Here is a 22,546-nt window from a genome sequence, read left to right as displayed (position 1 = left end):
TTGTTTACAATACAATTCCGGTTGTCTAGATTTGAACTGAACTTGCAATAAATACTTTATCTTTTTCATACGTGTGTGATAATTCACCTCTAAAATATCGATTTGTTTCATTTCTGCTTATTTTTATGTCTTCCTAATTCCTATAAAATACTTCTTCCTTTCATTCAAATGTATTCACTCTGAAAACCCCAATAAAAAGAGTTACAAGGAAAACCTGCAGTGCATGAGGTCGCCCACTAAGTGTCCCTCTTACAGTAAACACAGGAAGTGTTTGGGTCTGTGCCCACTGAAACAGTGGGACTCTGTTGAATGTGGGATTCTGAGGAGGGTATAAACACCGCCAGGCGTGGGTATGGGAGGAGAGGCCTGTAATGAGCGGGGCTGCTCGCTGATTGGTCATTGCCAGAGGGCAGGGCTGCAATCACACCTACGTTTCGTTTTCAATGGAACATTACATCCAGACTCGCTGTTACGCAATGGCTCCTGAGGCACCGCTAACAGGTGTTAATGTCATCAAGAAAAAAAAGAGAGGGAACTGAAAACAACTCGAAAGGCAAATTGGCCGTAACAGAGACGTCAGACTGTATTTAGACCTAATACATCATGAGAAGGAGCAGAGGAAAAACTATTGGAATATTAGACCGTGGGTACGTTTGTGTGTGTACACAAGCATGTGTTTAGGGTGCAAACATAAACATCGTACAGCATATGTTATTTTCCAGCTCTACCAGCCTCCTGGCCTGTAACATAACACCCATTAGGTAACGGAGGAGAAACTGTTGCAGGAGCATAAGAACATGCACAGAATTATTTCTTACCAGATTCAGTGGAAGAGGCTTTTGGTTTTGGGCTACTGGTTTTCATCTCAGGTATAGTGGGGTGCAATGGAGTGCTGAAAGATGATAACTGGAAAGGAGGAATAAATATTGTTAGTATTAGTGCTACAGCAGATTGGGTTCCTTTTAATGGTTTCAGTGTTTCAGTTATCAGTCATGGGGGGGGGGGGGGGCACCAGCTCAAATTTAGTGCCACAGAAATACATGGCCTCGCTTAGATAAAAGGATCCAAATGTGTTCCTCACAGTGCATTACACAGATTTTAGTGATGGCAGATACTTGAAGTTGAGGTATTGTAACAGAAATAGTTGGATCAGTATATCCCAATTTGTTCAATTAGTTCAATTCCAAAGTTGTTGTCTTCAAATAGCTTTTTCTGTCCTACCAACAGTCAAAATAGAGAAAAGTGGCAAATCCTCACATTTAAGAAGTTGGAAAAGATAAACGTTTGACATTTTGGCCTGAAAAATGACTTATATCTAATTTATTAATTAATTTGTTATGTATTTGATGTTGTCTGAAGTTATGTCAAACAGCAATATTAGGCTAGCTTGGCAATTATTGAGTCTTTGTGAGATCAAATTACATAATCATGATCCCATAGGCATCCAGGAGTTGAGCGAAACTAAGCGAGTAAACTAAGAGTGGTGAGGTGGAATCGTCTTTGTCTGAGGTGAGGCCCACAGTCTCAGACTTCTTTAAAGGCAACTGAACGGACAGTAAAAAGTAACTATAGGTGACTCACAGTGCTTTCTGGGCTCTCTGGGGGTGACGGAGAAAGATCTGAGCTTGAACTGGAGACTTCTGATATGGGTTCAGCCTGGACTGGAACCAGTGCTGAGTATGAGGCCATGTAACTGTGGAGACTGTCCTCCTGGGTCAGGCTGGGGGGACTGGAGAGTTCAACCTGCTGCAGAAGCTCCTGAGGAACCAGTGGAGGAGTGGAAGGCAAAGAAGGTGGAGAGATAGGATGCAGCCAGCCTGGATAACTGCTCTGAGGAAAACCATCCTTTAGAAGCGTGTTCTCAGGACTGTGGTAGATAATGTTCTGTGCTGGGATGCCCACTGAGGGGTAAGAGACCTCTACTGGTGAGGTTTGGTAATGTTGTGGGTAGATGGAAGGGTAACCTGACTGTGGGGCCATGTGAGAAGGTAGCTGGGGGTGGAAGCCTGGAAAGGAGGGCATCCCCTGGGTGGGCATGTTGACTGGAGGGATGAAAGACTGGGCCATGCTCATGGCCATGGAGATGACATTAGCTAAGGAAAATAGAGGCTGCGTGTGGGCGGGCCACATGTTGGGATGCTGAGGGGCAGGGGGAGACATGTTGACACTATCATTGCTGCCAGGGCTTGAAGTCTCACTCAGAGGACTCGGGGAACTGGGGGCTGCGGGGGGAACAGAGGAGAAGGTGGGGTTACTGGATACACGTGTTAGGGGAGGATGGATGCCTGGCTTTGAGGAACCTGGAGAGCCTGGGTATGGGAATGGGAAGTTACTGTGGCCCATATAGGGCAAGTGGTAGTGCTGGTGGTGCGGCAGGAGAGACGCAGGGTGGTGGTGATGTTGCTGATAATGGAGGGGTGACCCTGGAAGACAAACATTTAAAAACAGTCTTAATTGGAAGTTTGAAGTCAGTTTATTGGATAAAATCTATGCAAAGAACATGTTAATTCAACTTCAGAGCCTAATAAGTGTAATTACCTCTGCCACTGAGGTTATGCTTTCTACTGTTTGTCAGCAGGATTATAGGAAAACTACTGGCCCGATTTTCATGGTGGAAGGGTGTAGCGTGGGCCAAGGAGGAACCCTTAACATTACGATACACAAATGAAATGAGTGTCTGACATTCACAGAAACACCACCCTCAAGTCAGAACAGCACGGAAACAGCTATCAACGTGTTGTTTAAATGCTCTGAGCGATAAAATACAACACATCTTCTTTGTAGCGTCCATGTTGTTTGTACATTACGACTTAAAGCTCATGAACCAACCAAAGTCGGAAGGACAACTTGTGACGAAATTGTGACCATCCCAGGAGAACGTCTATACAGCTTTGGCCTTAGCAGAGGTGCAATTCCCCCCCCCCCCCCCCCTGTACAGCTACAGTGGAATAATGGGCAGAATAGATCGGGAGGAACAAGTTACATCACTCATTTGTCCTCTCTTCTCAGGGTTTGGTCAGTTAAATTCTCCCTGCATCCCCCTGCCAAGACATGCACCATGTGGAGCAGAAGTCCTTCCCGTACTTTCAAATAATGGGTTTCCATAGTGAACAAAGACGTTTTGTTTAAAGCAGTATCCAACAGAAATTGCATTTGTGCACTGCAGCAGTGGCACACCGGACTCACATGGCTGTGAGGGATTCAGCATCAATGGAGAGAGTGAGGACATTCTTCGAGGACTTAAAATGAAACACACATGTGTGTATACATAACTTTTTTTTGGGACTGATTGTGATATTAAAGTAGTCGGGATGTCGACATCACTCCTTGGGGAGTAGTTGAGGATGCCAATATCTAAACCTCATCCATTGATTTGACATTTACCTCAACAATGGCCCCACAGTTATAAACCACACCTCCCGCTTCTGATGACACAAACCAGCCTTTACTTTTTCCCATGCTGACGGAAAGATAGGTTAGGCAACACTCTATTAGGGTGGCGGGTGGCCAAGAAGCATTGCAAAAGCGACCATGTGGTGGACGTCCAACAGAGAGGGGACACTGGACAAGAGGGGATGACAGTGTTCGGATACAGGGGACATATGGAGGATGTGTGTTCTTTAATTTACTTCAAATGCCCCTCCTGTGGGGAAGGAGACTTTGATGGGGGGGGGGGGGGGCTTTCTTGGAAATTCTGTAGGAGTTTGTCCTGGCAAACAGATGTTGCCGACTATCGGAACACTGGAGGAAAGCTCATGCTTTACAGCGAGAGCATTCACAGCTCCCTAAAAGCCAGAGAGCGCCCTTCAGGTGAGGTAATTACCCAAGAGGCCCTGCTACAAAGTAGACACAGACGAAGGCTTTGAGGTGTGTGGATGGAGGATGGCGCCATGCGAATGTCTGAACAATACCAAGAACGGGCCCAGCGAAGCGGAGGGGGTTTATGAGGTTGCTGAGCTAACTTATTCTTTGCCAAAGGACTATAACAATTTTTCAGTGTGCTGAAACAGTAAACAATGCTGGGCCTCTTCACGTGGGGACCAGAGGGAGGGCCGGAGGGCTATTTACCTGGGGCGTTGTGGAAAGACTGTGAGCGTAATAGAGGTCGCCCAGGTGAAGTAATGTCTGCACTGAAGAAGTCTCCATTGGGGCACGGGAGAGAGTCACGTACCCCTATACTCGGGTTAGCCACACTGAAGTCTACGACAAAACACACACATGCATGAATGGATGATGGGCATGCACACACACACACACACAATGATCATACACAGTTAAAAATGATGCAACAAACAAATGCAAGTTAATCTGACATTCTGTGAGAAAGAGTTTTAATGCAGTTCACACACACTTGATGTTACTTGGTGAATTTCAAACTTTTATGACATGGTTAAAGACATGGCAGGGGGCAAAGTCCAAAAACATTCACTCGCTTTATTATATATCATATTCTAATATAATCTCCTTGATTATCAAATTATCTTAATGGGCGAATTTTGAGCAGACATGAGACTTACCAGGCAGCGAAGAGGAGGAGTGTGTTCGAGGCAGGGTGTGACTGTGCAGATTAGGCTGTAAAAGAGCACATTTGATACAATTTAATCTCCACTTCTAACCATAATCTGATTCAGCTGCAGTACAAACTACTTTGCAGGTTTGATCGCCAGCATTAATAGGTGGGTTGAAGCTAGACTGGAGGGTATTGTGTTCATATTAATATAGTACTACTGTAGTATTAGTACTGCATCTATCATGCCTGTTGCATTTTATAGTAAGTGTCTTAAAAAAGAATTCCATAAAATTGGGGGATTTCTGAGACAGATGTAAAAAAAACAGAACAGACAAAATCAATGCAGAAGAAGAGTTATCATAAAGGTAAGTCCACAATATGAGTCAAGCTCCAAGAGCAATAGATCCTACACTTCCCATAATGCAGTTTATTAGCGTATTTCAGCTAAGATACTCAGGTGCCATCTGTTAGGTAATTTTGTCGGACAAAGATTCTTCAAAACCACAGAGGAAGTTTTACAAATGTTTACACAAGTTGGTTCGTTACCCCTAATAAATTGATTTTGACAAGTAAACTGCATGTAATGTCCCTTTAAGCAAGGGGAACTACAACATGCCTCAGACTTCAGATGATGTAGATGACCCTGAGAACTGACCTCCGGTTAGTAAATCATGTATTAAGTGAACAATAAAGTTAATACTATAAGGAATTTATTGTTAGTTTGTGAGGAGCTGTTCCCATAATAAATCTTATTATATTAACCGGTTAATATAACTATTATTACATCTTTGTGCATTATACAAGGCCAGTTTATGGAAAGTAATTTAACTTCCATAATCTGGATAAATTGCTGTTGTAATATAGCTCCATCTGAAAAATCTAAGAGGTAACGAAATTGCGAATTTCTAGCCTGAGGGAAGACAATGTCAGTCTGTGAAATATCAACTTTTAGATGGATTGCCATTCAATTTTGCACATACATTCATTGTCCCCACGGTATGGAAGACCATTCCCACCAATGTGATAGAAAGAGATCCTGTAAGTCATTATGATGACAAACTTTCACAAAATATATGACTTAGTATGTATTTTTCCCCATTAAGAGCTAATCATAGTTTACAATGTGATTACGCATGTAAAGGATATGCATCTTCATTTTATACATTATTTCGCATTACATCAATTATCCTGTGAAATATCTCAACATCTTCTAGATGGATTGGGATGTTCATTAGCAGAACATGCTAACAAGCTTAGGATGGTGAACATAAGTATCAGTATGTTAGCATGTAGCCCAAAGCACTGCAGTCCCTTAGTACAGCCTCACAGAGCTGCTAGCATGGCTGCAGACTTTTAGTCCTGCTCTTCAAGCTGTGGGTGAGAAAACAAGCAACAGCTAAACGAACATGGCTTTCCAGGTATTCAAGCTCCATCTGTACACAGTGTCTCTTCCAAAAACTCTCAGAATAGCCCCCTACATCAGCGTTACAACACACGCAACAGAGCTAGAAAGAGTCTCTGGGCTTGTGGGTTTCTCGACTAGTTTGGTCTGGTTTTTTGGCTGGACAGAGCTGGGGAGAGCAGCAATAATGTGCCTTGGGGGATATGGTCCAGGCAGTGTTTTTAATCAGGTGCTGGAGTGGAGCCAGGAGAGATTTATCCTCAGTGGTTCAGGGTAATTATGTAGCTAACGGGTCGGAAACATGGCAAACAAGGTAGATAGTTGGCGGTAGAGGTTTACTGCTCTTACTTAACCGCACATTATTCTTTTATCCGTCATTTCTAAACATCGTAGATCATTTCTACTGACGGGCACAAGGAGATTTTGTTCCACAGAGTGTCACATATCCTGGCAGAACAGACACTTCCTTTAAGCAGACATACTGTATCTGATTAGGCATTAGGTCATATCTGCTACAGGGTGGCACGGTTTTTCCTGGAAGTCTTCATTTTACAGTTTCACAGAATCTTAATTCAGAAAAGCTTAATAAATCCAAACTTTATTTTACCCATTCAATGTGGGAAGATATGCTGGAAATGTCATCATGGTGTAAAGCACTGGAAAGGGTTTGTGGTTATGGCAACAAATAAATGTAAAAAAAAAAGAAAGAAAGGAGGCGTGGGGGTGTGTTTCCACAAATCACAGGGCATTATGACATTAGTGCTTTTAGTAACATTATGTTCTAAATGAAAGAACTATCTCAGGTGGCTTTAGGAACACTTAACCGTGGATCTTTAAGGGAAAACCTCAGGAGGGATTAAAGTGAAGAAAGCACTCTACTGAGGTTTTTTATTCCCAGTTTTCCATTTGCACCAGATTTATGGCTCCCGTTTAGATAAGCACAGCTAAACACACAATGTAATTTATGATGATCCAACAGCACAGTCAAACAAATGCTCAGTAACTTCCTTTGTTCCCAGTTTACAATGCTATGATGTGGATTACTGGAGGTGCTGCTGCTGCTGACCTGTGAGGAAGACAATGGGTTCACCCCGTTGTGGAAAGCAGGCAGGGGAAGTCGGTGCCCGCCGGAGTGGACCGGCTGCTCTTTGGCCATCAGGGCCTCGGCACGTTTGATGATGTCGCCCATGCGGTGGATGAAGCCCTCCTCCTCTGACGGCAGGATGAACTCATTGTGAACCTTAAGACAAAAGGGCGATGGTGGAGGAAATGTTTAGATTCTTTACTTAAGTAAAAGCAGTAAAATGCCATAATGTGAAAATACTCTGAAACTCTCACAAGTAAAAGTCCGGGAATTAAAAGTCTAGGTACAAATACGCAGGTATTATCAGCAAACAGTATGTGAAGTATCGAAAGTACTGAGAAAATGCCCCCTCTGAGTGTTATGTTAGGATACCATATATACTCAGTGGCCACATTAATTCTACCTTTATAAAAATGAGGTATTAATATAACTAGATGTTTATTATTGAGGTTGCAGTGTTCAGTGGTGTTTCTAATGTTATGCACGCTGCATTTAAAAACAAGAGGGTAATCGAGACATTCAATATACTGTAGTACACCGCCACCACAAACTACAACCTCAGCAATAATCATAAATGGGAAAGTTTTAACAAAGATCTGGTTATAATAAGCTTCGTAAAGGTAGAATATGTGGCAGAGCTGTTGTACAGGATCGTATTAGATTGCAGAGGTGTACGTAATAATGTAGTCAGGAGTGTATTATATTGGTGGATTGTTAATACTAATGCATTAATGTGTAAGTAGTCGTTTAATGTTTCCGCTGTTCTATATATAAGTTATGGGGGGTAAATCAATAGAAATGCATAATGTTTTAGAAGTCCATCACATGTTTTCTATATACAATCCTAAAATGCAAAGTTTAGAGTAACTTTATGTTGAAGTAAACTGTAGAGAAGTACAAAGTAGCAGAAAATGGAAAGTAAAAGTGCCATAAACGGTGCTTAAGGACAGTTACTTCCACCACTGTAAAGGAGTAAATAAAATAATACATGCCTCCAAGATTACAAGACGTACTTGTTGTCTTTTTGTGTGTCTATCTATGAAATCTCACCTGCGTCACTGACTTCACATAAAGTTAGATGTAATATCAGCCAGAGATAGGAGCGACAAACAATGAGCTGTTGACTAGAAGCATGATGAATCATGTGTACGTTCAGCTGAGATAGAGGAATCTGCCAGACTTATCAGCTGACACAGTGACTTCATCTGTTTATTTCCGTATCCTATAAAGTGCTGGGAGGTTCAGTCTCTAACAAAGACTGATTAGTTCCATTGTTAACCCTAAACATCCCCTCCATACTCCTTCAGTTGGCTTTAATTTAAGCTTGATTATGTTTACATTCAATGCAATATTCAAACCCAAGAGTTTTCATGGATGCACCTGTCCATGAAATGAAAATATCATAGATGTCTTGTGCATCATTTTTTAAACATGTCACCAAAAATCAGCTTGACATATTCAGTATCTTTGGAAACGTCGAAATCTCCCGTCGAATTTAAAATAAAGTGAGCAAAGTCTCCACAGCGTGGGTTTGTAATGACTTTCCTCCGGCGGATCCAAGCGGTTAAATGACTGCCACGCTTATTTTATCTGCCATCTCAATAAAGTGACATTATGTAACATTTGAAAGACATCTTCCGGCTCTTACAAATGAAAAGTACATTCACAATCAATAAAAACTACAATTGGTCTGGTGTGGTGTGTCTTCTGTCGAGCAAAAGTATAAAAAGGTTCATTTTGAATCTAGGATCACTTTCTTTTCCGAAGGAGATGTTCGCACCTCCAACTATCTCAGATGCAGGTGCTTTGGAAAGTATCACTTTAACCTTAAAAAAAAGAGATCCCGCACACTGCTCTTGCTCAGCATCACAATTTATCGATGGTACTAAAGTTTCAGTCGATCAATGAACTGTGATGCTGAACAAGAGCAGTGTGGGGGAATCTAGGATCCCTCACAGAGCTCCAACTTGCATCAAAACAATTTTTCATTTTGCATTTGTACCCAAAAAGATAAATTCTACAACACAAATGTCTTAGGTTATAGATTCAAGACTCTATCAGCACTTACAAAATACACCCTTTTTTTTTTTTAATTGATCAAAGTGTTTTATTATGAACATTCTGAATATAGTACCTGTCGATCATTAACGACAAGTAATGACTCACCATGACAGCAGCAATGTCTTCTGGATTATCTCCATCCAGGTCGAACTTGAAGGTCACCATCTTGTCATTGTGCGTCTGCAGCTGACACTCCACCACCCGGTCCACTTTATCAGAGAGCTGCAGAGACGGACAGGATCAATGGTAAAGACAGGTTAATGTTTACCCGCAAAAAACACCGAGCAAAGTTACACACAGGAGGAACAATGTGTATTTGTATGTATGTGTGTGTGTGTGTGTGCGTTTGAACAAACACACATCTACTGTAAAATGCAGCGTGTTTATGTGTGTTGCACTCTTTGCACCACGGAATGCACATGTTGTTGTGCACGATCTGTTGTTCATGTCTCTGTCTCCAGTGCAAACATGTTTGTTAAAAGACCACAGTGTCCTGATCAGAAGATGAATGTACTGCGGTTGTCGGGGGAAGAACAGACCGATAATGTTCCATTATCCGGGTGGAGCTTCACCGCTCCCTCATAAATAACATGAATGCTGACTCAATCATTCAATCTGGCTGATTTATTTGTTTATGATGTGCTTTTGCAGTGTTGTAATTAAATAGAACTTTTGATTTATTGTACCCCTGTGATGCGCAGCCTGGAGCGCGCCCTCCTCCTGAAAAGCTTCCCAGCTGTTCGTCTCGCTTCTGTTTTCTCGCTCTTCTCTGTTAGGCCTTCGTAGCCGTCACTCAAGCCTGAAGTCACATCGGAGGCGTAACTGTAGAGAAATAAGTTACGCATGCTACTGGTTAGAAAATACTTCGGAAGAGCATTAGGGCGAGCCATAAGGGAAGGAAAATGTTCTTCATTTTGCATTTCAAGAATAAAGTCGAAATTTTAACATTTCTACTTTACTGTCAACGTTTAGGAAGTTTATTCTTGACATTGTTATAACATTTTAAGTTTTATTTTCAACATTTCGACTTTATTCTTGAAATGCAAAAAAAGAAAAATCTTTGTTCCTTTATTTTTTCTTATGGCATTAATACCAAAAGTTTATTCTCAACATTTTGGCAAAAAAAATCTTCCTCTAATCTTTTTTCTTATGCCCGGCCCTAATACTCTTCCGTAAAATACAACCCCAAAAAGCAATTGAAACATTCCTCAGACAGTCATTTCAAAGTATTTCCTCATCTACAACAGAAGTGAATTGAACATCCATCATGACTGATTAGCTCGGCATCACACATGATAACAAACAGCACTCTGAAGTGTCACACTGAGAGTCCATGTGTTACAGTGGCATGTCTCTTGGGTGTAAACAGCCAAGCTAAACATTAGAGTTTAAGGAGGCCTGCTCGGCGTCTTTAAGAAGCTGCTCGTCGAGGAGAAGCGACATGTCCATGTGATCTGTTGTATTTATACAATGAACGAGTTTTAGGTTTCAGAGAACAGGAGAACATTCAGCCTATTTCATAAAAAGCTTTTGGTTCAGCTAATTGCGTCTCCTGGGTCTTTTTAGATTGCTGCGGTCACAGACTCCCACTACATCCACCTCTCCAACACAGGCTGCTAATATTTACAGTCCGGCTTCTTGGCAGCGCCCCCCCCCCCCCCCCCCCCCCCCCCGTCTCTATTTAAAAATCTTGGGTAACTTTAGTTCAAAGTAACGTCTGTTTTCACCTTTAAACACATGGAAATGCAGACAAAGTAAGATTAAACATGTGTGTTGATAATACAAGTGATGATGAAATGCAGTTCTGCTCATCAGTAATCCGAGGCTTTTCTCAGAGCAACAATTAATTAGTGGATCCTAAATAGTGCTTGCCTAAGCTGTTATGAAACATGATACTTAACTGGAGTCAACATGTGTTTCAATCTGCTACTGACGTTTCAGACAAACTATCAATCCTGGAAAAACTATGCAGGCTTTTGACAATCACCGTATTTGTTCTATAATAGTTACTCAAACATTATTAGACAACCTATTTTTAAATATATTAAATGTACTGAGAAGGATTTTGAGAATGAATTATGTTAGGATCCATTGTCGGCCCTCATGCCAAGAATAAAGCCGCTCTCTCCCTCAACATAGAAAACAAGGCCTCCACAACATCACACAGAAACCTGCAAGGCTCCACGCTGCAATAAAAACACAGAAGAGCCCGTCGATTGCCTCAAGCTTGTTGTCGCAGCCCCACAGATGTGGAGGAGGAGGAGTTATAGAGGGAAGACCAGACATTTCTACTGGATTCTCATTGATTTTCAGGCCTCTAACCCAAATAAAGAAGGGACTATTGAACTCCACTGATCCTTGGATGTTAAATAAAGAGCAGAAAAGAAGCGTTACCTTTCTACAGGAGAGTTGAAGCCACTCGGGGACCCTGAGTTGCCTGTGTTGCTGGATACTGCAATACTCTATGAATAGAAACGAGGGAAGTGGTGAGGGGTACATAGATTAAAGACGTTCATTGATTTCTTCTTCTTTTGAAGCTTCAGTACAAGATAGTAGCCAGGGAACATTTTCCACATTCTGGATTTTTAGTGCAGAAGTATTTGATTTACTTCAAACCAGTTATGTCAACACAAAATGTTTAATTTTCCTTAATGTGGCATTACTTATACATTAATTCATCAAAACATTCCTCAATTTGCTTTCATAAGAATAGGCAAATATAGGCACGTGGTCATAGTATTATTCAGAATTTTTTCTATTCTGTATTTATGTTTCTTGTCTATGTACCAATAAACCAAAGCAAATTCCTTGTATGTGAAAACCTACTTGGATGGATTGCTATGAGACATTTCAAAACCATCTTTGGAGACCCCCTGATCTTTCCTGTAGCGCCACTATGAGGTTGACTTTAAGGATTTTTGAGTAAAATATCTCAACAACTGTCAGATGGATTGCCTTGAAATGTGTTATAACTTTGGTGATCTCCAGACACATCTAGTGCCAAAATCAGGTCAAAATGTTTAAATGTACATAAATATGTGCTGACTTGAAGAAAAACATAAGATGGATAGAATGTTATTGCTTAGAAAAACTAATAAAGCAGATTAACAATAAGGTACACATCATTCAGGGTAGTTTGAAATAAAAAAAGTGAGCAAATCTTTCATTTTCATTAATTATTGATTCAGAACTTTTGGGGAATTATTTATGAGCTATTCCTTAATTAGCAGTGAGTTATGACTCGTGAAGGTTGTGTGCACCTTATTGTCAGGTGTTACTTTCCAATGATACACTGTTTACATAAGTCTCTGTCAGCACTGTATTAGACTGTATGTTGATGATGGAGGTCTCGTAAAGTCTTGCTTTCCGCCTCCACCCCCCCCCCCTCGCTTCCCACTTTGATGACAAGTTCTTTATTGAGACCACTCACCGAGGGGAAGCGGAGGGCTGGGATGGGGAGACCGTTTGCAGTCAGGGAGTCAGTGTGCGTGGTGGGAGGGGTCACAGGCGCGTTGAAGCTGCCGGCCTCCAGCGGATCCTGAAGCCCAGAGGAGCTCAGATAGCCGTCCGTCTCGCAGTCAGCTGTTTCAACAAAAAGGAGTTAGCATGTGACCAACTGTATGCCTGACTAACTGACACAAACTGTACCATACGCACGCTCAGGCACACGCACAAGCCCCGAAACAACACATCTAATGACCCCAAACTGAGACATACCACACACAAACAATAACAACTTAGAGGGTTTCACTGTGGATGAACGCTGCTCTGGAGCCACACAGGAGAATTTATTTAGATGATATCAAACTGATTCACAAGAATATTTAAAATGTTGGTTTAGATCAAATTTGTTGGTTGATAAATATTAAATAACTGCATTAAATAAAAGCACTTGTGCACACACCATGAGATAAGACTTACAGGCACTGAATCATTTAGTTATCCACAGTTTCAAATGTCACTGTTTGCCTCCCATGTGCTCTGAGATCAGAGAAGCTTCCTGTTCACTACAATCATAAAGCTAATGCAAGAAACACTTTTCTCCAGATATGACAACTTCTTGACGGGAACACAAAACACATTCAGATTGGGAGGTCAAGGACAGACCCATCTGATGCACATGTGACTGATTTTTCTTTTTTTCATGTACTGAATTTATGCTACTTTCTACAACTTCTCATAGTGAAATATTGCACTTTTTACTAAATTACATTTATTTAACTTTTATTTGTCATAACATATGAACAACTTATAAACATATATTATGTAGTGTTATTGTTGCGGATAATATTTATGTATTTCATAACTGATTTTAAGTAACTATACTGTACAAATGTATGCAAATGTTTTAAACTGTATCACTTCATAATAAAGAGGCAAAATAAAAGCTATTTAATTTATTCTTTTACCATCATTAATTTATTTCGACCATATTCATTAATAAATTCAAAGGGACAATTCACCCTGAAATCAAAAGTCGTTTGGTAGAAAGAACATAGTTCCAACCATCCAACAATTGGCAGCCGACACCAAAACAATCAAGATTGATAAATAGCACTACAGGTAAGAGGAAAATATGTATTTTTGATTTTGGGGTGAACTGTTCCTTTAAGGACTGTCCTTAAAGCACTGTTGAAATCTTAGTGTTTGAGAAACATCCTTGTTTTAAAGTTGACGACACTATCATCAACTAAAAACATGAAAACCACCACAGTTGGAGAGAGCCTACAAACTTTTCACGGTATGGGATATTATACTGAGGCGGCTCACAGTTAGCAGACGACAGGCTGTTGTGGCGAATGTGGAAGTGCTGGTCTGCCTCGGGCTCCTCTGGCTCTGCAGGATAGTTGGAGCTGACTCCAGAGTCCACAGAGCTGGTGACAGGGGACAGGATGGTGGCTGGAGGTGTCAGGGCTGGGATGGGGGACTCTCTTGCAACAACGTTGCTGACTTTAAGTAAAGCAGAGTGAGTCTCTGCTTCTTCCTCTAAGGCTTTTCGCTCCTGCTTCTTCTTACGCTCTTCCGCCAGCCGCCTCAGCTTCTCTCTCTGCCGCTTAATGGTCGCCACTCTGTCCCTTATGGCCTTGGCCACGAGCTTGAAGTCTGCCTCACACACGAAGCCAAGTACAACCTGCATATCAATACACAGAGACGGTCAGGGCACAACATGAACACATGTGCTTACAGTAAGTAACGGTCCATGATGTGCTGCGGCTACAATGTGTTGACAATCTACGTAGGAGTGTTTCACTTAGGCACCTGATCACGCAAGTTGTGGCATCAACAGTCACTCCTTTGATTTGACGCAAGCTTTTGCGCTAACAACCGTTAAACACACACACATTGCATTCTTCTGTCTTACACAGCTTCCTGTGACACCCAGTCCAGCAGAGTGGGACACTCAGTGCGAACCTGCTCTCAACACATAGTCAGATTACAGCAGATCAACCGGACTAGATGTCCCCTGCTGATATCAAATGTGATCTTGATGAAAACTACCACAAAGAGGTAAACTAATAAGGAATTGTGGCTTGCATTTTCATTAAAAGTGACCTCTATGAAGGGGGTTCTGGAGGACATAAGGGCCTGTTTCGTAACAAGCAAGAGAGCCATTATATTATTAAAGACGTGACCTCTGCTGCTTCCTGAGACAAGCTCTCACATTTCAAACCGCTGATGATTAAATGTTGAGCCGTAACCTTGATGCACCCTGCAGGGCGCTCTCTTTATGATCTGGAGCACATATCAAAGGTTCTGCTGTTGTAACAGAACTATATTAAAAAAGAAGCATAATGATGCCGGGCTGCATTAGTGAGGCTGCTTTCACTGTTTGGGGTAAAGTGTCAAAAGACAGATAATTCAAAAAGAAATGTCTATTTCACTAATAATGTCAGAGTCCATGATGCTTAGCCTGTGATAGGGTCTGAATCTAATATCTGTAAGTACATTTAGAATACATTTGTATTCCAAAGTAACCGTATCAGCAATATCCATGGGATAAATAACATTTTGAAACTACGTCTGTCACGTTATCAGATTTTCATAACACAATTATTGTGGCTAAAACAATTCACAATATAAATATCTATATTCATTCATAATAATAATAATAACACATAAATATATTAATAATAATAATAATAATAATAATAATAATAATAATAATAATAATAATAATAATAATAATAATAATAATAATAATAATGATATGAGTCAAATTTGTCTTTGAATTTCATTGATGTGCATTTGGCTTTTATGGCACATTAATTACACTCAAAATAGGGAGTGTAGGTAGGTGGAGAGAGTCTTTAACCATAACAAAAACTTATTTTGCAACAATTTACTGGGAATTTGTAAAACTAGGAACAGGTGTGATATGTGCTCTGCTTCTGGTCAACACACGAGCAGCTGAATTTTGTGAGGATGAGTTGAAGTTGATCTATAGCTTTTGTCAGGAGACACAGCTGGGTAGAGTACGGTATCATCAGCATAACTGTGAAAATTGATGAATGTCTCCTAATGACACTGCCAGGGGGTAGTACATACATACTGCAAAGGACTGGGCCAAGGATAGAGCCTTGTGGTATGCCACATTTGATGTTTTATTTTTTAGAGGTGTGGTTTGTCAATGAGAATATTGTGTTTGACTGTAATAAATGATGCACTCAGGTCAGGAGAGTTTTTTTGTGATTCAAAGGTTGCTTACAACCTTCACCAATTCCATTTCTGTGCTATGAGGGGCCAGAAAACATGACATGACATGATGAAATGCAGTTTGCGGTAAGAAAATAATTTAGCTGCTTAAAAACAAATTTCTCAATTTCTTTTCCTACAGAAGATTAGAAATTGGTCTAAAATTGCAAAGTGCGGATGAGTAAAGGTTGTTTTTCTTCAGGATGGGTTTCATCAAAGTATTCTTAAGTTTGGTTGGAAAAACACCTGCCTGTAAGGAAAAGTTAAAAAGGTAGCTTGGAGCTCATCTGGTAAACAGTTAAAACATTATTTATTTATTTTTTAAAAGGTGGTGAGGAGGGGATCAAGAGGGCAAGTGTGGGGCATAAACTGTGATACTACCGTCATAAGCATTTCGGTGTCAGCCAGGGCAAAAGACTCTAGGGCAAGGGTCTCAAACTCAATTTACCTGGGGGCCGCTGGAGGTCGAGTCTGGGTCGCATCAAATATTCCACAAAAAAAGGGTTTCAAGTATTCCAAAACTGTACAGCTGATCCAATCTTCTCAATCTTTAGTAATAACAGTTCAGAACATGAATGGTTCTTCAGAACATATGCTTCTCTAACCTACTCCTTGCTGCCAGAGACCTGGCAGCGCTTCCTCTTACACAGCTGAGCCACATTTGGCTTGAGGGAGGAAGCAATTGAGACCCTCAGTATGGCTTGAAGATGCTCATCAGTAAGTTTGGACCTACTTTGACTTATTAAAGTTCACGGTGGAGAAGAGCTTTTCACACAGATATGTGCTCCCAAAAGGAACATGCATCACACAACTGGCGGAATATTTCCTGAGCGGTGGTCTGGCCATGCATTGGAATCACTGTGATCACTTCAAAATTGTCGTCAACACCGCGGACATACATTGCGAGCTGCGCAGTGTCAGTGAGGTCTGTGCTCTCATCAAGAGCGACTGAGTATGCACGGAAATGTTTGGCTTTCTCACGCAGTTGATCTTGACAAAAAAATATAAAACGCCCAGGGCAACGACTCGTGCAACGACTCTGCAAAAAAGGTGCGTGTGAGAAAAACGCGCGGGCCGCACTAACACTAAACTTTGATGTCAAGTAGGGGGCCACAAAATATCGTCCAGCGGGCCTCAATTGGTCCGCGGGCCGCAAGTTTGAGACCTATGCTCTAGGGTTACCTCTCATAGTGAAGTAGGAATCTCTCCTTAGCTGAGCAATACCAGACCTAATGGTGGTTACCTTATCCCTGAAATGTGCTGTAAACTCCTCACATCTAGAATAATTAGCTACAAGAAACATTACAACTGAGTCCAATTTAGGCTGTCATCCAACCACCTTGCATCTTTCTTTTGGGAGGAGGAATCTGGTGCTTAATGGTGTTACGAACATTGAGTTCGATACTAACTCTATATCCAGTCAGCCTTAACCAGAAAACCTATAAAAAGCTGTCATCATAAATCTAAATCAGGACACAGAGAACATGTGGGGGGTTGGCTGTAGTCCCAGCTATCTGTTGATCTGAGATCAATTACTCAATTTCCTCACTAATGGCTGCAACAAACTGGCTCAGTAAAGCAGTAAGGGTTGACCTCACAACATACTGTCTTCATGTGTCTGCCTACCATCTCCTGAGACACCTCTTCAGGCACGTCTTTGTAGAGCTCAAAGAGGAACTCGATGGCGTTGTTGTCCTTGTACTTCCCGTGGAGCTTCTTGGTGTCATCCATGCGCAGCCACAGTTTCAGGCCCGACTTCACCATGTCGTCCTCCTCTGCCAGCTCCACGTGCACGCCATTGTTCTCCTGAAAGAAGGGGTGTTCCAGGAGGTCCTTGAATGGTGTACCTGCAGTAAATGAAGAAAATCAGTTGGAGGGGATTGATTTAACCTTGTACGAATGGTGTTTCTCATAATTTGCATTTGTCTATAGCGAAATACAAAAAGGACATCAGCTTTGAGAAATGTATTTGCATCCTGCAGCAGGTTCTGATTGGGCTTAATAAACAGGGCACAATTGTTTAGGCCTACTTTGAAAAACAGGAAGCTCTACATGTTCTACTAATTTAAAAATAAAGGGATGCAAGACATGCTTTCTATCAGGTTACTTTGATTATTTTTCTCGTATTTACATGTACTCCTAAAACAGGAGTGCAAAATCACATCAATAATCAAAAGTGGGGTTGTTGACTGTTTTGTTTTGGTCAATGTGTATAGTAAAGACATGTCTACCAACAATGTCAGCCAAATATGTTATTGTTTTTGATACAATACTGCTGCCTCTTTGGGTTGTGTTTTTGTTTTTGTTAGAAGTTGCAACATAATCCTATATTTCTCAAAACTGAAGCTGTAGGTGAGGTTGTGTCATGCTCAAATAAAACGGATAGAAAATGTCATTTTTATACAGTCCAGATCAAACAAACAGCAAACTCATCCTTTTCACATTCTGTCCCCAACGTAACATTTTAGTCCTTTTCTGACAAATATATAATTTTAAGGGAGTTTACATTTGGAATCTGATTAGAAACTTTTTAGATTTTTGTGCTGAAAAAATATAATTGTATCTGCGTTATGAGCTAGAATCTAGATTAGTCCTAGAATATGGATTAGTGCACTTCGTAAAGATCAAACTTATACATTATTCATGCAGTTATTTTTTATTGTTGTGTATTTTTCACACCTTTCATCGTTGTTCATACGAATGCAGCCCTCAATGATCTCCTTGAGCTCGGGGACTTTGACTTTGTAGAAACTGTCAGGTTTCATTCCCTGTGGAAAGAAAATCAGAAGCGTTTTACTTCATCTGTGTGTGTGAGATACTTTTTATCTTAAATCTCAAAATAAAATAAAAGATAAGAATGGAGTGGAGGAGACATTATAATGCTGCTGCTCTGTTTATGGATGTATATGTAGATGCTGCAAACATGGGTACAGATTTGTTTATGTTGTGCTTTCTATGTATCCTATTTTATCTTATTTCCTACATTATTATCAAGTGTGTATTATGGCAATCTATCTCTGTTTTTAGTTTCATTCATGTCTTTTTCCTTATTGTAAAGCACTTTGTGCTGCATTTCTTGTATACATAAAAAGGGTATATTATTAATAATATTATAATCAACAAGTACCAGAGGAAAGTGCTTTAGACAGAATAAGTGATCAGCAGCAATGATCTCCTCCCACTCCCGTCTGCACTGCATGTTAACGTAATCCTCTGCTTTGTGACATCTGCCACTAGCCAGCATGACATTCGGCTCTGCGATCATGTCAACACCAGAGGGGAACAATAGCAAGAGCACATGAAAATGGAAAAAACCCAACCCTCCTTTAAGGGATTTTTAAACTCTTGACAGCTGAAGCTTGTATGCAAAGTTTATCTCAAGACAGAACATATTCAGGCAGGACTATTCACTTATATTAAATAAGGGAGTTTTTCTAAATGCTATCATGAGAATGTACATAGATTATAGCAGAGCTACCATCCCTGTAAAAACACTGATAAGAAAGCAAAGAGTCGAGGTCAAAAAGATGTTTGGCATACAGATACCTAAACAACCAGCTGATGATAGGTCAAAACACCCAAATAATTACATTTACCAGAAAAACCAGCTGAGTTATGCACTTTGTTATCACATTTACAGACCGGCATGTCACACAGTAAGGGCTGTCTTTCTTGTTATGACCCCAAATCATCGTCTCAAGATATTTCTGCCCTTTTAACAGTGAGACAAATGATGAACGCTGTGAGAAATGTTCTTTTTTCTAAACAGCAACAAGTGTGTTTGACTTGAATCTTTAGTGAATGCAATGATGCGTTACATAATCATTTCATCCAAACTCAGTAACAATACTGTAATCTTATATTTGAAATGTGATTCAGAGGATCTGAAGTGGAGCACAGAGGTTTCTTTGTTTAGTTTTCTTCAGTGTTCTCACAGGCACCTTCAGAATAAATCTGTTTACCGTCAATCCAAATCTAATTTGTGATTTTATTTCCTCAGGTGACAGATCCGGAAACATTTTATATAAGAATAAAGCATGGTTATGTCTTAAAGGCAAAATGTGGTTTTCTATGACGTAGATTTGACATGATATGGTGAGAAGTGGACACACCAGCACATATACTTTCTGTCTGGGGCGATTAAATCTTAATACTACCGCGTACACTGACAATCGTGTGCTCAAACTTTGTGGCAACAGTTCGAGGAAGGTCATGATAATGTTCCTGTGCACAGTGAGGTTCACAAATAAATGTTTTTCTCAGTTATTTCTATTGTAAAAATGCCAAGAATGCACTTGTTGCAGCTTCTCAAATGCCAATATTTGCTGGTTTACTTAGACTTCTATGATAATAAACAAAAAAAGAAGTTTAAATTTGCTAAATCTGGGCTCGAGGACATGTGATGTGCATTTTTAACTATTTAATTTTATATCAGCAAGTTAAAGCCTATGGTATTGGCCCTGCAGTGTATATGAGAAGGCATTTTCCCACTGTAAGTAGGCATTTATTTTAAAATTAAAACATATGAACAAGGCAAAGGAAAGTCTATGAACACCCACACGGAAAACAAAAATATTCTCAAGGACTTTACAACATTTGTTTATGTTCTGCCTTTCATATGTGAAGCTGTATGTATTACTCTACTGTATGTCCCTTTAATAGCAAGTGACTTCAACTACAAGTCAGTCATATAAGTGAACAGTTACATAAGTGTATAGGTTGGCTGCCATACCAATTAATTGACAGATGACTTCTGTACTACACATAAACGTAAAACATAAACAAATCTCGAAAGGCACAAGTAATGTGATTTTTATTAAACCGTGTTGCATGGGTAAGCTTCTCCCTGACTGCACATGGAACATTATGTTGTCTTGTTGGTGGAGCCAGACCCACTCCGACTTTCCATCCTCCGTCAGACATTATTTTCTTTGCATATGTGACAGACACGAAAGAAACTGCCGTCTCTGTGTGAGTGGAGAGTGGGACACAAATTCCAAAACATATAATTTTACAGTCGCCTGCTTATGCCCACCGTGGCGTCATCGCTGTGCTTGGCACCCGGGAAAGGCAAGACATTCGGCAGCCAAAGGCCACTGTTGTAATGCTACGCTCTTAAAACTCACCACGCTGCTTCTGGTCTTTTTTCAAAGAAGTCATACATTTTTTTCTGAGTAAAACCTTCTGATAAGATCTGAATCCAAGATCAGTTTGCGTCCTATAAGTGGGCACTGGGCTGCGATCCTTCATCCTTACACAGATATCTTCCAGTGCAAGAACAAGATATCATTCTTTAATAAAAAATAATAATTCTGTAAGGCATAACAAGCTTTTCAGACAGAAAATTAGCAAACGTCAGTGTCCATAGGCCACTTCAGTTTTCCATTGAAAACAATATTTTATGGAGAAGGGAATATTCCAGTAGACTTTAAAATGGTAAAGACACTGGCAATCAGTGAGTCAAACATGTGCGATCCTGCGTCATGATTGCGGGTTGAAAACAGAAACCTGGTCAGATTACGGTACAGTCCTACACCCTGAGCTTGTAATGGACAAAACTGAGCCTTTAATAGACAAAACGAGACTTTCATTCCATGTGGGCCCCACTTCTTTCCAACAATTCAGGATATCCAGACTTCTACACAAGATATCCTCTCGGTTTAATTCCAGTGTGCACATGTGAAACACATGTGGACCATTACATTAAATACGGGTTTTAAAAAAACGAGGTGGTCCTCCCTCCTTCTCTTTACTTACACTGGTGACTTTGCGGTAGATCTGGGCAGCGTTTTGGCACTCGGAGTACGGGTACTCAGAGGTGGCCATCTCCAGGATGCACATTCCAAAGGCGTAGACGTCCACCGCCTCGTCGTACTTCTCCTCGTACATCTCTGGGGCCATGAACTCTGGTGTTCCTGTCAGGGTTCAGAGGGGAGAGGTTAAGGACAACCGTTACTCTATTACTACCACTGTACATACAAAATTAACTTAGCTAGAACTATGTAAAGGTACATTAGTATAAACATTACTCTTTGTAAATTAATTAAGCAGAAAGTGTTTGATTTGGATTTAAATTCAACAAGAATCAAGTCAACAAATCTTTTTACGTGTCGGATGGCTGACACTTCCTGCACGTGCTTCAGTCATCTGAGTAATGGTTTAAAAATACAGGCAGAAATGTAGAGCATCTACAGTTAGGGTTGCTCGTGTGCAGGGGCAAAGAAGACGGCATCCAAGCAGGACAAAGTTGGTTTCAGCCCATTTCCAAAGAGTTTTTAAATAGTTATAAACTGTTAGTTGAAGCAAAACTGTGTCATAAGTTCAATTTCTTTCTGACATCAGTGGAAGTAGAGATGTGTGTAAACTATCTGACCACATTTACACTCACCAATGACACTTTTAGCAAAAGAGGCACTTTTAAGAGTGGCCAGCCCCAGATCTCCTATCTTGACGGAGCCGATGGGGCCGGTGATGAAGATGTTGTCACACTTGAGGTCCCGGTGGATGATGGGAGGAGTGCGCGTGTGCAGGAAGTGAAGCCCTTTGAGGATCTGACGACTCCAGCGCTGCAGCAGCTTCAGCTTCATCTCCTTGAACCTCTTCAAGTACCTAAAACAAAAGGAGGATAAGATTAAACTCCCCATTCTAAACATGCAAGAAGACAAAGTGCTAGAAATAATTGATCTTTTATTTTGACAGCCAAGAGGAAGTCAGCTAGTTTCCTGAATTCTCTCCCAGAACATTGTATCCACAAGTGGAGCCATTATTTATTCTGCACCTTTCATCATACCTCCTT

At 40.7% G+C, this 22,546-nt stretch overlaps 1 protein-coding gene across 1 annotated transcript in view; it reads right to left on the bottom strand.

The window, feature by feature from the left end:
- wnk4a (WNK lysine deficient protein kinase 4a) overlaps positions 1 to 22,546 on the bottom strand; it is a 45,612-nt gene that overhangs the window by 5,081 nt on the left and 17,985 nt on the right. Inside the window, 14 exon segments of the mRNA XM_029455976.1 lie at positions 819 to 906; positions 1,582 to 2,423; positions 4,069 to 4,200; positions 4,518 to 4,572; positions 6,979 to 7,152; positions 9,163 to 9,279; positions 9,744 to 9,879; positions 11,452 to 11,519; positions 12,488 to 12,639; positions 13,828 to 14,188; positions 17,377 to 17,597; positions 18,428 to 18,518; positions 21,508 to 21,665; positions 22,139 to 22,359. Coding sequence (XP_029311836.1) covers positions 819 to 906; positions 1,582 to 2,423; positions 4,069 to 4,200; positions 4,518 to 4,572; positions 6,979 to 7,152; positions 9,163 to 9,279; positions 9,744 to 9,879; positions 11,452 to 11,519; positions 12,488 to 12,639; positions 13,828 to 14,188; positions 17,377 to 17,597; positions 18,428 to 18,518; positions 21,508 to 21,665; positions 22,139 to 22,359 — 2,816 coding nt within the window.

This window comes from Cottoperca gobio, chromosome 19 (assembly GCF_900634415.1).
Source record: "Cottoperca gobio chromosome 19, fCotGob3.1, whole genome shotgun sequence".
Lineage (NCBI taxonomy): Eukaryota > Metazoa > Chordata > Actinopteri > Perciformes > Bovichtidae > Cottoperca > Cottoperca gobio.
Note: the sequence above shows the minus strand (reverse complement) of the source record. Positions and strands in the feature narration are given on the sequence as shown.